This window comes from Ambystoma mexicanum, chromosome 2q (genome assembly GCF_040938575.1).
Source record: "Ambystoma mexicanum isolate Mex_15411 chromosome 2q, UKY_AmexF1_1, whole genome shotgun sequence".
In the NCBI taxonomy this organism is placed as follows: Eukaryota; Metazoa; Chordata; class Amphibia; order Caudata; family Ambystomatidae; genus Ambystoma; species Ambystoma mexicanum.
This window is the reverse complement of record NC_090924.1, coordinates 1,234,902,587-1,234,916,065: the sequence shown is the minus strand read 5'-3', so window position 1 is coordinate 1,234,916,065 and position 13,479 is coordinate 1,234,902,587. Positions and strand designations below refer to the sequence as shown.

General features: G+C 39.5%; 1 protein-coding gene across 1 annotated transcript in view; it reads right to left on the bottom strand.

The window, feature by feature from the left end:
* Window positions 1-6,831: 6,831 nt before the first annotated feature.
* The window catches only part of THSD7A (thrombospondin type 1 domain containing 7A), a 1,346,262-nt gene continuing 1,339,614 nt past the window's right edge, over window positions 6,832-13,479 (bottom strand). Inside the window, exon 27 of the mRNA XM_069648630.1 lies at window positions 6,832-11,082. Within this exon, the coding sequence (XP_069504731.1) occupies window positions 10,998-11,082 (85 nt within the window). The 3' untranslated portion in view covers window positions 6,832-10,997. The remainder of the gene's footprint in view (window positions 11,083-13,479) is intronic.

Here is a 13,479-nt window from a genome sequence, read left to right as displayed (position 1 = left end):
CTGGGTGACATGAGCAGGTGTGCAGGGTAGTCCCCTGTGGTGTGTGCTGCCTGCAGGGGCCGTGGAGGGTGTACAGGGAATACCTGGGAGCACACAGCCAAATCGCGTGTAGATTTTCCCACGCACCCCTGTAATCCGCGTACCCTGACAAATCGCGTGTGGAACTTCCCGCAAACCCCTGGAATTCACGTACCCTGACAAATCGCGTGTGGAACTTCCCGCGCACCCCTGAAATCCACGTACCCGGCCAAATCGCGTGTGGAACTTCCCGCGCACCCCTGAAATCCACGTACCCGGCCAAATCGCGTGTGGAACTTCCCGCGCACCCCTGAAATCCACGTACCCGGCCAAATCGCGTGTGGAAATTCCCGCGCACCCCTGAAATCCACGTACACGGCCAAATCGCGAGTGAGACTTCCCGTGCACCCCGGTATACACGCACACGTATTTTTTGTCAGCGGGTGTCCATGTTTGTGGGTACCCCTTTGCACGTCATTTGTCCTGGAGGGCCACAGTATGGGACATTCATCATGGCAGTATATAGGTGCTATTTGTTGGCGCACCTTTTGGCGCACATTTCTTACAGGCGCAGAGACGCTACCGCCTGCTTTCTTGTGGCAGTCGTGTTTGTGCCTGTGCGCTGGTTTGAGCGTGCGCTTTTTTGCCCTATTCTATTCCATGAATACGTGGTGTAGGCGAGCGTGTGGGCGTTCCGCGCACTTGTGCCCTGTACTTCCACCGTGACGCCCACATTTTGGCAAGTTGTTCCCCATTCCGAGTGTTACGCCCCGTGTTCCGCCTACTTTTGTTGCGTGCGCCGCGCTATGTGCGATTTTCGCTGTGGCCTGTGCGATTTTCGCTGTGACCTGGCGCACGCAGTTAGATGGCCTGTGCACCAACGTGCGCCGCGCACTTTTTTATCGCACATCCGATGGTTTTCTCGCGCACGGCCTTCCATGAATCGATGTGCGCTGCTTTTCGTGCGATTTTCGCACTTGCACTGCGATTTTCGCTATTCCACTGCGATTCGCACGTTTTTGGCCACTTGCGCCACGCTAATTATTCCATGAATCGGCCTGTTGGTGGTTGTTATTGTTAAGATACCACTGCGGAAGCCGGGGTGAAAGAAACCCTATGGCCTTAATAAACAAAACAGCATCTCTGTACGTCTCTCTTACCTGCCCCGCCCATCTGATTAAGAAATCGATTCAAGCACAGTAAATGCTGATCGGAATTATACTTCATTGATGGCGGATGTACAATCCACGTTTACAAGAGACAAGGGGCCTCATTACGACCCAGGCGGATTTCGCGGTGCTAAATGCACCGCGAAGCATGGCGGAAAGCCGCCGATAGCGCCATGGGGGTTGGCGGATTTACCGCCCCATTCCGACCTTGGCGGGGCGGTAAATCCCCAATCCCCATTCTGCCCTTCCCCATTCCCATTTTTGCCCCATAGGGGATAATGGGAGTGGGGAAGGAGTTAATTACGCCACCGTAAAATACGGTGGCGTAATTAACAACGAGGTCCCGTAGCGCCATGGTTTTCTCCGCCTGGTAAAACCAGCCGGAAAAGGCCGCCATGGCGCTACGGGAACTCGTAGTATGGCGGAGAGGTACGCCATGCACTACGCTGGCGTAAAACCCTCTCCGCCAGGGTCCTAATGAGGCCCAATAACATCACATGGGCAATCCACTAATAACAACATTGATCCTTTTGTTATTAAAGTAATCATGTGGAATGTGGCTGGGGTAATAATAAAATTAGCAAGAGAGGACATCTTGGAGTTCTTGAATCAAGCAGATATAATCATGCTCCAAGAAACGTACTCACAAGACAACCTAATTGTTGATGGCTTCTGTGCTTTTATCACGCCGGCAGAGAAAAACGCCTGTGGGTGCTTTTATAGAGAAATGGCCTTACTATTACTACAGACCAGCAAAGGTGATGTTTATTGCGACAAAAGGAACCTCGATCGTTGACTTCTTTTGCTTACCAGTGAAGTACCTGAACTCAATTGTAGATTTCGATGTGGTGGAGGAAATACTTAACCATCACCATCCAATTGTGTTAATATGTAAAACATGGGCAGGTGCAATCTGAACGATATGCCACATTTGACCCTGTCCTATTAGGCTAATTCCAAACGCAGGGTGAAGTGGCACATGAGTAATCAGGGGAAAACACTACAATTTCCTCAAATTACCAGATCATTAATGCTTTATTGAAGAGGTTGTTTACTTCAAACAGCACCCTTGAACCCTTTGAGATGCTCATTACAAATATGTTGAATACTTTTACAACTATCTGTTGTAATAAGAAGAGGTCTGAACATCATTGCTGGTTTAATACACTTAATACGAAGGCCCAGACCAGATTATTGGCTTTGTTAAAACAATCCTGCTACTAAAAGAGAACAAAATATAGAAGCCAGATATACTTACATAAAAGTGATAGTTGAAAGGAAAACATAAATAGAATCCATTACATGGTCTGTTCTTTTAAAAGCCTCAGAACAAGTTGATATAAAAACATCCATGGACGACAATACAAATATACAATCCAAGGGTTGGAACCTATGGTTGCAGACCATGGATGGATAGAGCACTTTACTAATCTATATAGAGCTCCTCTCCGCCCAGCAGAAAATGATCCAACAACAACCATGGACCAAGTGGATAACATTGACCAGGAGGAGATTGTGGACAGTAGAATTGAAAACGTTACGTCGGAAGTGATAGTTGCAATTACATGTCATAAACATAACCACTGTCTAAGGCCAGATAGTATACCTGCAGAAGTGCTGAGGTGAATTTATGAGCTCCTATTTTAACAAGCTGTTATAGCGCAATTATAAAGAATGAATCAATTCCTATCTCATGGTGCTCAGCAATCATACATCTGATTTTCAAGAAAGGCCCTTGAGATATTCCTAGTTCCTACTGAGTAATTTCACTTCTAGACTCTCGCTTTAAAATATTTGAGTAGGTCTTGTTGGGTAAAATTGAGGGTTGAGCAGAACAGGATAGTATATTGTCTCCGGGATAGTTGGGATACTGACCTGGTGTGGGCACTGGTGAGCAACCCCTGAATTTGTATTTAGTAATAACCAAGGAACCAAGGTATCTAGCCATCATGGACCTGAGCACATCCTTTTAAAAGGTCAAATAAACCAAACTCTGGCAGGTCCTCAGGTCCATGAGGTAACCAGTGTGGATTTTCAAATTCCTAATTATCCTTCATCAAAACACACAAGCTTGTATGAGAAGTGGGAAGGACAGCCATTTTACTGATATTATTCCAGTTCAGGCAGGGGTGCATCAGATATGTTTCCTGGCCTGATCCTTTTCAGTTTATATATAAATGGCATTTAAGATGTTCTGGTAGATGCCACTCCTGATGTGCCCAGATTTAGGAGAATTGTGTTGCTGCTATTGGCTCTTACGGAGAACATGGTTTTGATTGCACACACTCCATGAGCACTTCAGTGATTAAACATGGGTTATACAGCTTTAATTAAAGGTTTGGATATGAATCACCTCAAAATTGTCCCTCATAGTTGATAGTAAAGGTAGATGAATACCCAAATGCTCAAAAATGTTTAGCAATGAGAATATCATTCCAATGGTCAAAGAGTTTGATTATTCTGGGGTCCGTTTCTCATCCAATTTCCCAACAGCTCCACACATAAAAAAACAATCCTTAAGGTTTAAACAAGCATTGGGGGAATTTGCATGGGAAAGTCAAAGGCTAACCCAATAGGTCTTATTTCAAAGGTATATTATAGCAAAGCAGCATCAGTGGGCCATTATGTGGGCAATTATGGCATGACACTGGGGGCAATGCAGACTCTAATCCGATTCAGGTAATTGAATTGAAAATTACTTCCTGAGAACAATTTGGTAACTCCTTCATTTAGCTTCAAACCACGGGGTCCATATGGAACTGGGCTGCGCACAGAGAAATGATCTACTGGTATTACAACCATTATTCCATTGGCTACACCTCGGGAGGAATGAGAAAGCCAAGCTTACTCATGCACTTTTTAAATTCCTAGGTTCTAAAGACTGATATGCTACTATAATTTGTCTGAAGTCAGTAAAAGTTAGACTCAATGAGGTTGACACTTTAACTTCTTCGACCGGTACGATCCTAAATAAGATCCACATGTCACATGCAAGAAAAAAGAGCGTTTGAACACTTAAAACTCTTTAATCGTAGACACGCCATTATTATCGAGCATCAATACATTATTACCAGCATTCAAAACTATTTGCTATGGGCTGATATGAACTTCCTTGCCCTTAGAGCAAATACGGTTCTTTAGGCTGAAAGTAATAATGTTTTAGACCAATCATGTTTACCGTGTAATGCACCCAGGGAGGACATGGCTAATTTATTGCTATTCTGTCTGGTTTACAGAGATATAAGGACTGTGATTTTATTACAATTAATGCAAGAAATGGACTTTGTCCAGCATTGTCCTGCCATGACTTACCTGTTATTGGTGGATTCCTCAAAGGTGGGATGGCATTATTGATGTATTTGAAGCATGCCTTGCATAGAAGACAAGTTGTATCTATAATTAGATTTTTGTATTTAGTTTTGTAGTTGTTTCAAAGTGTTGTGAGATATAATATCTGCTGGTTTGGAGAAGGTTTGACCACCCAGGGTCTTTTGAGGATGGAATTTATGAGTTATATAAATGTATAATTATATTTTGAAAGATTGTAGAATGTTTATAAATGTGTATTGATTGTTAAGGTACCATGTTTTATGACGGTATGTTTTTATGGAAAAAATGTATTCCAAAATAACGTTTTGATTAATTGATTGAATGCAGTATGAAAACAGCAGAGTACTTGGCAGCCTGTGATAATATTAGTAACTCAAAACTGGCTCTGTAAACAGCCAGAGTAACTAAAGATCTGCATATCTTGGAAAAACATGGTCCACAAGTCATGCCAAAAATAATGTATTTTATTATGTAATTCTGTGTACCTAGCACCATTGTTATTATTGCCCTTTGTTTCATAGATAGCTAGTCAATCTGGCAATGGGCACAGGAGGTAGAGATAAAGCTAGAAAGATTGAAAAGTGTATGGGCCATGAACTTGATGACTTTGTTCAGAGGTTAAAAAGCATAGTGAAGGAAACTGGCACAATAGCCCGGTCTAGAAAGTGCTAAGGAGGAGATTAGCTGTTTGGCAGTATTAAAAGGAAGAAGATGATGATTTCTTGTGATATTGAGAAGGTTGAGTCTGGCTGTAGTGGCAGATTTGGAGATGGAGAGCAAGAAGTTGTGTAATTGGTCGAAGATGACACCAAGGTTACGGGTGGAAGCAGAGTAAGGAATGTAGTCAGGAGAGAAGAGAAGAAGGTAAGGGGAAGAGATAGCCTGTTTGGTTGGGAAGAAGAAAACTTCAGTCTTAGTGGAGTTGAGCATGAGTGAGTGAGCCACCATCCAATATTTTATGGTGGACAGTTTGACATTTTTGACAACAGCTCATCAGATCTATGAGGATTAAACAAATTCATATTCACAATATGTTTCAATTTATTTTGGTTTTTTCACCATCTTGCCCTTTATGTGTGCATTTCCCAATACCCCTTGCACTCACCTCCAACCCCATTGTACAGCTCCTTTTTACAATGGTCGGTGAGTTAAAAGAAGGTGTAAAAGGGAAGCATTTTATTTTACACCTCCATTTACAACTCCAGCCCATTTATTAATTGACCCATGGCAGAGGAGGTGCACAGATCAGGAATATGATCTCCACCATGCTGACCTTCTCTGTCTTGTATGAGAACTTTGTTTTACACCTGCATTAGATGTTCATGCTGGTGTAAATATAATGTATCCCTATGAAATCTGCCTCCATGTGTAATGCCTAAAAACATAGGACTACATTAGTAAACTGCATCTATAAAGCGAGATTTAGAGGGACATGTCAAAGTAAAAGTGAGTTTTCCTTTTCCCCACTGCCTCATGAACATGTATCAATGTATGCAGAGGACCCCACAGCACGCAAGTGCCAACTTTGCTGGTTCCCTGCATGCAATTCGCGCTTCCTGTAAAATGAGACTTTTAGTGCTAAACCCAACATCAAAGTCCAGTTTGGAGGGTAATTTGAAATGTGGTAGTTTGGCTAATTTTCAGTTTAAAAAATAGCTTGGGGCATTTCAATTTTTGTGGCGAAAAAACAGGGCTATTATGTATATTCTGCAGCTAGAAGCTATAACCCCTAAGTGAATTGAAGCATTTATTATCAGATTATCTGAGGGTTGTCTTACACACTTGAATGAACATGAATAGGTGTGAGAGCAAACCTTCCATAGTACTTCACATCAGGTCACATATGAAATATGCAATAGTGCTTGAAGGCAGACTGTGTTGTCCCACTAGCTTAGACGGTGGCATTTATTTTCAACCAATCAATGTGCTGAATTAATCTCTTTCTCTCGTTATTCCTGCCTGCAGAGAGCTGCCAAGGAGGGATAACTGTTTCGTATTCATGAAATCCTATAGTGATGATGGAACATGTGTGCTATTTTGTTACACTCCAAATATAAGCCTCTTAAGAACATTTCTAGGAAACCGTACTGATAACTGACCTTGGACAACAAAGAGAATTTTTAGTGAGACAGTAAACAAGCAAGGCAGCACATCTGTTGCAACGTATACTGTAAAACTTTGGTTACATATAAAATGCACATAGGGACTATCACTAATGTTTTTGTAATAGGAGAATGTGACCAGTGTATGTATGTTGCTTTACTTTTCAGCATCCCATGAGTAAGGAAACATTACAGGGAACAGAAAAAATATGTAAGTTAAGCACATGTTATATTGTTTCTTTATTGTCAGCTATATATCAGGTATGTACAAATAACCCATATGAAAATATGAAAAATCAATCACAGGTAGTCTGAATGAACTGACTGAAGCTTGCAAGTGGGCATTATAAACACAGTTGCCATTTTTAAGTATACACATTTTGCTCAATAAAAAAGAAATGTACATTGTTTAAAAAATAAAAATACATTACACAATTTATAAATTAACAATACTCAAAAAATTATAGCATTCCATAAACACATGTCTATAAAATAAACATTCAAATAAATAGAGTTAGGCAAAATAAATTATTACAGTTTGAGTGAACGCCGTTTACAGAAAGGTAAAAAGACACATATTAACATTTTTTTTACATTACTTTACATAAACTGAATAGATTTTAAATAGAATAGAAATAAATGAAAATTGTGAAACCGTGGGGAGGAAAATCAGGGTTTAATCAACGCAGTGTTTTAAGTACCATTTTGAACAGAAGAAGTCTGTGCTATGGTTTACATCCAAAAATCAGTAATGTTTAAGGACATACTGGAATTAATCATTGGAAGTCACCAAAATTAAAACAGCGGTTAATTGCCTTAAATATTTACCTATATTTGATCAATGGAATTATATCTAATAATAGCGTTCAGTACTTTTTAAACACATACTTTTTTTGCATACACCTATGCCTGGGGCGTTCAATCTTAAATATGACACTTTATATCGCTATTCTCATTAATGCATGTTTGCCCAATGATTATCCTTCTTTGCCAGCACACAGAAAGTGCTCCTTTTCAGTGGAACATTGGAAAAGTATAGTGGGTGCCGGATAGGCTATAATCTAGTGGCATTGTACACATGATTGGCTCATCCCAGTTTACAGTCTGCAATTGGCCATGCCAAAATGTCTGTCAGCGGTGATGGACTGGCCTACCAGGAAGTCTGGAGATGACCTGGTGGGCCTCTGTCTCACAGCCTCTTTACTGAGGGTTCCTTCTTTTATAATCCTCTCTCCTAGTCAACAAACCCCTTTCCATCCAACTCTCAAAATCCCCAACATCCATTTGAAGCAAATACTGTTTTATACATCTTCCAATTTGTTAATCCTCAATCTTACAAAAGTTGTATATCTTTGTTGTTATGCTTAATTACTTTCTAATGCCTATATATGGACACATGTTCTTTAAAAGTCACTATTTCGACCCATTTCTCAAACATTTCCTGGGCAGAGAACCCCCAAGCTCTGTTTAGTGGAGTTTGACTTTCTCCAATTGCTTAATCCAAAGCAACTTTGAAAAAAATGTCTAGAGCTAATTTGGTCCCCAAAATGTTCCTTAACCACATTGGATTTGCACAGCTATATTGAAGAATCAATTAATTCACTGGTCATTCCCATATGACATGTAGGTTGAGAACACAGTGGTTAAATATCCGTTAGTAAGTTTGAAATAACAACAGAGACATAAAACAACTACAATGTAATTAATATTCAAACAAATACAAATTTCCTGACCTTGTCCTTCCTTCAATGGGGATACAAAAAAAAAAACATATGTTTAAACACACACACACGTACACACTCCACTCTTACCTTATGATCCAACTGCAATTCACACATGCATGTTCAACTTCCAGAAAATAAAAATACATTGTGGATAATAATAGACAATGGTTTATAAATACTGAAATCTTACATTCCTTTTTAGTTCTTGCAGAATTTGGCAGGATAAGGTTAAATTGACATTCAAGCAGGAACAACCCTCTTGTTGAAGATTACAATGTCCCTATTCTATTTGTTTCAAATTAGTTGGAACATCTGTACTTAAAAGATACTGTTTTCTAATCTAAGCAAAATTTCAAACTGTGCAAAAAGGCACTGTAATTTTATAAACTAGTATTTATTGTTCTAATTTTTAAATGAAATTTCTAACAATCCCTTTTTGGCGACTCTTTAATGTGGCCTTCCTTATTAACTGATTAAATGTATAAAAACAACTAAGAATTGGAAAATGGCTCTCCTCTAGCATTTCATTGAAAGAAACATTGTATAATAAGTATCACAAAGATTATCTGACAGGTTACTTGTTTTGTATTATTTTTGCAGATTATGCACACAAATGTTGTCGGTTAAGTTTTAATTTTAGTCTCTAAACTGATTTTTGGACAGGGTCATGTGCAGTAGCAGTTTCCTGCACTTCTTTGTTGATAGGGGACTTTAGATCCTGTTGGTTTTGGATATGGTAACCAATGAATCATGCAAAATCTGAATCAGAGTTTTCCAAAAAGTGTGTTTTTTAAAACTGAAGCTAACATTCGCTAGCCACATTCTATTAAAGAATATATATCCTGTTTTAATTGTGGCACACCTCTTTAGGTTATTGAAAAGATTAAAGGTATGACTATGTTGATGCATAAAGCAACACCCTCATTAAATGGACCATAATAAAGACTCAAGAAATTGTAAAAATGAATTGTCACCTTTGAATTACAAAAGAAACAGCCCTAAATGTATTGAAATATAATAGAAGAGGTACACGTTTTATTTGTCTTTCCATATACATTTGACAATCACTGTAAGTGGCTAAATAGGTGTCTAGATACAAAGTGGATAAAGCACATCGTGCCTTACTCCAACAACTAACACATGGGTCAATCACAAGGGACATTTTCAGGCTAAGAAGGACATTTCGTCTGACAAGGCAGGCCTCAATATCTGAATCATGATTTTCCTTCCTCTTGATGGTTAAATGTTATCCACATACATAATAAGATAGTTATCTTTTGTGGTGTATTCATTCTGATCCTCTCATGTTTAACATTTTATGTGTACATATCGTATTAGATGCAGATTTATAGAAAACATGTTCTATGGTTTGGTGTGAACTTTTTCTGATAATTGTTTTAACTACATTGAGTGTCTTTGTTGTAGATATTGTGATTAATGGTTCATATGAACTTTAATAGATCAAATAGTTCCAAATAAAGTATAATTCATTGTATTGATAATTAATACAAAGATATCTAACCAAGGTCAGCCTTCAAAATGAGATTAGAAATCAATTAGTTGACTTAGGTGATATAGGTTGATAGGGCAGGAAACTAGTCATTCATATTTCTGCCACTCTGTCATTTACGAAATGCCTGCTCCATCAAGAAACTGAACATTGTAAACACATAGTTGCTAATTTACTCATGGCTCCACTCAAACTTATCTACATCCCTTCAGACATAACATTGCTTTTTTGTTGCTGTAAATGTCTACTTCACACTCCTAGCACAAGACACACAATCCTTCATGAAAAGAGGCTTCTTCTATGGCAATACTAGTTAGGTGCATATCATGCAGCACTAATATAGTGCAAAAGTGTGCCTTGCATGTAGCAAAAAAGAATGCAGGCAACATTTGAAAGTTAGAGAAAGTAGAAACATTTACAAATGGATAGTAATACACTTTGAGACAGAAATCACTATAAAATACCGGAATTGAGGACACTTGCTCGTATATAGAACTGTGGCATATATACTTTGGAGTCATAGGAGAGCAGAGCGCTGTAATCACGTTTTCATTTTCAGAGTTCAGGCAAACATTTTTGAAAAGTTTGAATTGTTGAAATGTGTACTTCTCAAGTTACAGTTGGAAGCCTTGCTAGGTACATTATTGTTTTCTTTACTCGATATATTTCAAGTAAGCATTTAAACAGAGCTACACGTGGCCATATTAGTCAACAGGTTACATGTGAATATAAACAGTTGTTGAGCGTTCGGTATAAACATTTCATGCGTCTTGTTTACTGTTGTTTGATGTTGAAATCAGTTTAAGATCAGGCCCGTTAACCTGTGGGTTGGTATTCAACCAACTGTAGCTTTAGAATTAGATTTGGTGTTACACTTTTAAGTTGAACATTCTCAGGAGGCCTATGCAACTGTTTTTCACTCTGTTGTATGCTCATTTTTGAAGATAAGACACCAGAGTGCACACTGTTAAAGCGCTCAAACATAACTCAAGTCCTGTGTATCTTGCAATCCACCCATCTTCCTGACGTTTGAGTGTCATTGGGAAATTGTCCATCCATGTCAATCCACATTTTCAGTCCCATTTTGATTTCAGATGTACAGTTTAAATTGATCCCACAGAACACATTTTCTGCCAAGAAGAATCTACATGTCTGCATCGCCATCATAGGCCAAGGTTAAAGGTTTCAGCCTGTTATTCTGTCTTCTTGGGGGTTTCTTAGGTTTTTTACTGTAAAATGGATAAAGAAAACACAGATGAATAATTTAATAGTTGTACCACTACTGTGATATTTTGAAATCAGAAACATTCAGAGCCTGTCAATAGGTGGTAAAACATTAAAACATTGGAATGTTAGTAAAAAAAACACCTGCTGTTCAATTATTTCAGGTCTTTGATGTAGCATAGAACGTCCTTCAAAGAGATGCTTAACGATTTACAGAGAATATCAAGAACATCCTAAATTTACAGTGTTCTACATAGAAAAACATGATGTGTGATGCCTGGTTGACAATGTACATAATAAAATAAGATGCAGCGGGTAGGAAAATGCAATTGGCCTAGCACTTTGTCCAGAATCGTGCAATTTGTTCGGCTGAGTGTTAAATCCAGGTTTAGAACCCATATCTCAAACTTTTAAAGGTAGCAAATTGTGCCCCTGAGTCCCCATCCTCGGTGCATGCAACCATCAGGGAATCCAAAAATCTGTTGTTGCACACAATCTCAAATCAATGCAGTGCTTTGACACCATATCGAATCACCATTAGGGGATAACAAATCCATCATGATTGATTAAAAGTGTGGTTCTAATGAACTGTGATGATCACGTTAAATATCTAGTAATGTATTCATTCAGTGCTTTCATCTGTATAAAGTGTTAAGTGAAGTGACACAGTGAATTGGAGCTGTCATCCCAAAGCTGTTTACATGCAGGGGTTACTAGACACCACTGCTGCCACTGCAGCACAGTGAACACATCACTATTTAAGGACCAGCAGAAAGGCCAAGAGTTTCATATCTCTTGGTGTGATGAGAATTTCATGGTCATCTTTCCAAATATTGCAGGGAATCCTCCAATTTTGTGTTATGGGTCTGGTTTAGTGTAAGGTCCCACACTGTCCCATACTGTCCTGTGCTGGTATTGTGCCTTATATACCACAGGGGTATTCAACCAAATTATTTATCATTCCAATTACATGAATATTTGCATTGTATAGCTGATTTACTAGACAGAAAACTGCAAAATATATTGTCATTATTACACTTACATAGGAACTGCGGAAGTGCCTGTGTAAAGTGGCTGTTTGCTGGCATGGGATTCTGAAGATGTGGAAGACGCTACTTTGTGTCCGTGGAAGATGTTTCTGGATATCCACATTTATTGGACTTTATGTTACTTGGTGTTTAATACACGTGACTCCTCCTCCCTGTGTCTACTTACTATATTACCAGGCATGCGCACGCACTAGCGCGCATGCACTGAGGAAGTGCCTGTGTAAGTGGCTGTTTGCTGGCACTCAATTCTGAAGACGTGGAAGATGCTACTTTGTGTCCTTGGAAGACATTCATGATATCCACATTTATTGGACTTTATGTTACTTGGTGAGCGATATAACTAGAGAGGACTTAATATATGGACTAATAGCAACTTCTGTAGAGTTAAAACTCTCTTTTTTGCTTTAATAGGTGTTTAATACATGTGAGTCCTACTCCCTTCGCCTACTAACTATATCAACAGGCGTGCGTGCGCACTAGCACACGTGAACTGCGGAAGGGCCTGTGTAAGTGGCTGTTTGCTGTTCACTGCTTAGTGCTCTGCTTCTGCTGAAGTACAGAGCGAGAATAGCGTGTGTGGCCTGTTTATGGATTAAGATCAGCCAATAATACTAAAGCCTCTCAAGGTGGTAAGTTTCATTCCTCTTCCCTGATGAAAGCTCCAGGCATCACCTTAGTAGAACGCTCTGCTCGCCCGAGTTGAGGGTGCATACATAAAACTATCTCCCACCCAGGGTTGTTGCTGGATAGGAAACTATCAAAGATTACTTGTTTTTTTAGTAAAATAGAGCGTGGTACATATGCGACAAGGATGAGTCATTTAAATATAATAAATGAAGAAAATACCTGGAGTGAGATAGTAGAGGAACTTTGTATTAGCCTTACTTGTATCGGCCTCTGTAAATAGTGAGATCAGTGCTCCTGGTAACTGTAAATCCTTCTCTGATAATGTATGTATGATCAATGATAGACTGGTGTTTCCCATGACCAACGCTCCTCCTCCTTTGGGTAACATAGTTAAGATTTGTGACATGCAAGTGCCATCAAGTATCACACGGGGCCTATTGTCAACTAATACACATGATTTGAGTGCACTCACATTGGTCAGAGAGGAATGTATAGCTCAAGAAATGAACAGTAGCTTGCACTTAACCGATAGTGCCCCCTGTGGTGGTGTAGTGCTGCCGGTGTCTCCGTGCATTGACTCCTGTTCTCCGAGTGTTTGTTCCATGTCAATTGATGAAATAGAGCGTATGAACATCTCGGTTGACAGAGTCGTAGTGGACCCTAACACTGGACAGTTAATGCTTGGACAGCCCAGTGTGACGCAGGATACAATGCTTACGGAGATGT